The sequence below is a fragment of the Amphiura filiformis genome, unplaced genomic scaffold (genome assembly GCF_039555335.1).
Source record: "Amphiura filiformis unplaced genomic scaffold, Afil_fr2py scaffold_537, whole genome shotgun sequence".
In the NCBI taxonomy this organism is placed as follows: Eukaryota; Metazoa; Echinodermata; class Ophiuroidea; order Amphilepidida; family Amphiuridae; genus Amphiura; species Amphiura filiformis.
Genome location: NW_027306001.1, coordinates 4,483 through 6,007, shown reverse-complemented (window position 1 = coordinate 6,007; position 1,525 = coordinate 4,483). Strand labels below are relative to the sequence as shown.

Below are 1,525 nucleotides of genomic sequence, written 5' to 3'. Positions count from 1 at the left end.
ATGGGTTACGTGGGCATTAAATTTAGTGCCTTTTATTTAATACCCTATCCCAGTGGGCACGGGTTAGGATTTCGACGTTGAATCAACGTTGATACAACGTCGAAGCTTTAACCTAACCTGATTTCAATCTCTAGAGGTTAGTTGAAATCAGGTTGAAATTTCGACGTTGATACAACGTTGAAATTTCAACCTGATTTCAACTAACCTCTAAGTTGAAATCAGGTTGAATCAGGCTGAAGTCCATCAGGTTGAAATCCATTTGCAAATACAACGTGATTTCAACGTGATTTTGACGTCGAAATTTCAACGTGATTTCAACGTCAGGTATCACTAAGATGTGGATATATGAAACCATATTGTGAGCAGGATATCTTGGGAATTCATCATCTACTGCTTCCCAGTGTCATTCGCCCAAAATCTTCAAGCTGTGACTACATCGCCACCAAGAGATGGGCAGGCCTGCTGAAATGCGCCAACCCCCTCTATTCTCTACAGAAAAAGAGAGATAACAAGGACGTCCAACTGAAAGCTTTAATAACGCATTTCAAAATGTATGCTTTTGGTGAAGTACCACATCATGAGAAATACTCTGTGGACGAGGAGACACAGTTCATCTATGGTCACATAGAGCAGAGACAGAGGAAAGAAACAGTGGAATGGTGTGAAAGAGCTGAATGAAAGACATCTTTTTATCAACGAGCTATGCAGAGGGCAACATGGTCGCCAGGGCCTGGTCTTCATCAAGGGTCAGAAACGCCAAGAGCAGATAGGAGCACGCTATCATCCATTACCAAAGATGTCTCAGAAGAGCACCTACTTGTCTCCTTATATGGAATGGCAAAACAAGGTCGCTTCCTCGGATGGGAAACAGCCATGCACATGGACACAAGATGGAATAGTCTCCTCTACTCCTGGTCACCTGAGATGCTGAAATTTTACCTTAACTCAATCCAAGACACACTACCCTCACCTGCCAAATTGAAGACTTGGAACAAACACCCACTAGGTCAGTGTACTCCCTGTGTCTACGCCTGCTGCACAATGCTGCACATATTCAACTGCTGCCAGTACTCTCTTAGAACAGGCGGCCGTTACAACTGGAGACATGACATGGTACTCTAAGAGATAGTCCACCAACTAGTTCCTGCTGTTTTGAAAGCTAGATGGGGGACAGTAGGAGAAGGAGATCAACAGAATGTCACCGGCATTTCATTCCAAACGAAGTACAGAAATGTAGCATGGCACAGAACCCAATAAGACAACATTATCCAAAGCTGTGAGGACTGGCAAGTAGTGTGTGATGAGAACAAAATAATGCCCAGCTATGTTCCCTCCAGAGATAGTGACAACATCGAAAAGGCCAGACATAACTGTCTACTCACCATCAGACAAGCAAAGCATCATAATTGAACTCACAGTACCTGCTGAAGAGACTTAGCACAGACCAACCTCAGAAAGAAAATGAAGTATGAAGATCTAATCCAGGAAGAACAAGCAGCAGGATGCGAACTGAAATACTTCCCAG

At 43.5% G+C, this 1,525-nt stretch overlaps 1 protein-coding gene across 1 annotated transcript; it reads left to right on the top strand.

Annotated features, from left to right (window-relative positions):
• Positions 1-702: 702 nt before the first annotated feature.
• Positions 703-1,122, top strand: LOC140145663 (uncharacterized). Its single transcript, XM_072167349.1, has one exon. The coding sequence runs from the start codon at positions 703-705 to the stop codon at positions 1,120-1,122; it is 420 nt and encodes a 139-aa protein (XP_072023450.1).
• Positions 1,123-1,525: the final 403 nt, after the last annotated feature.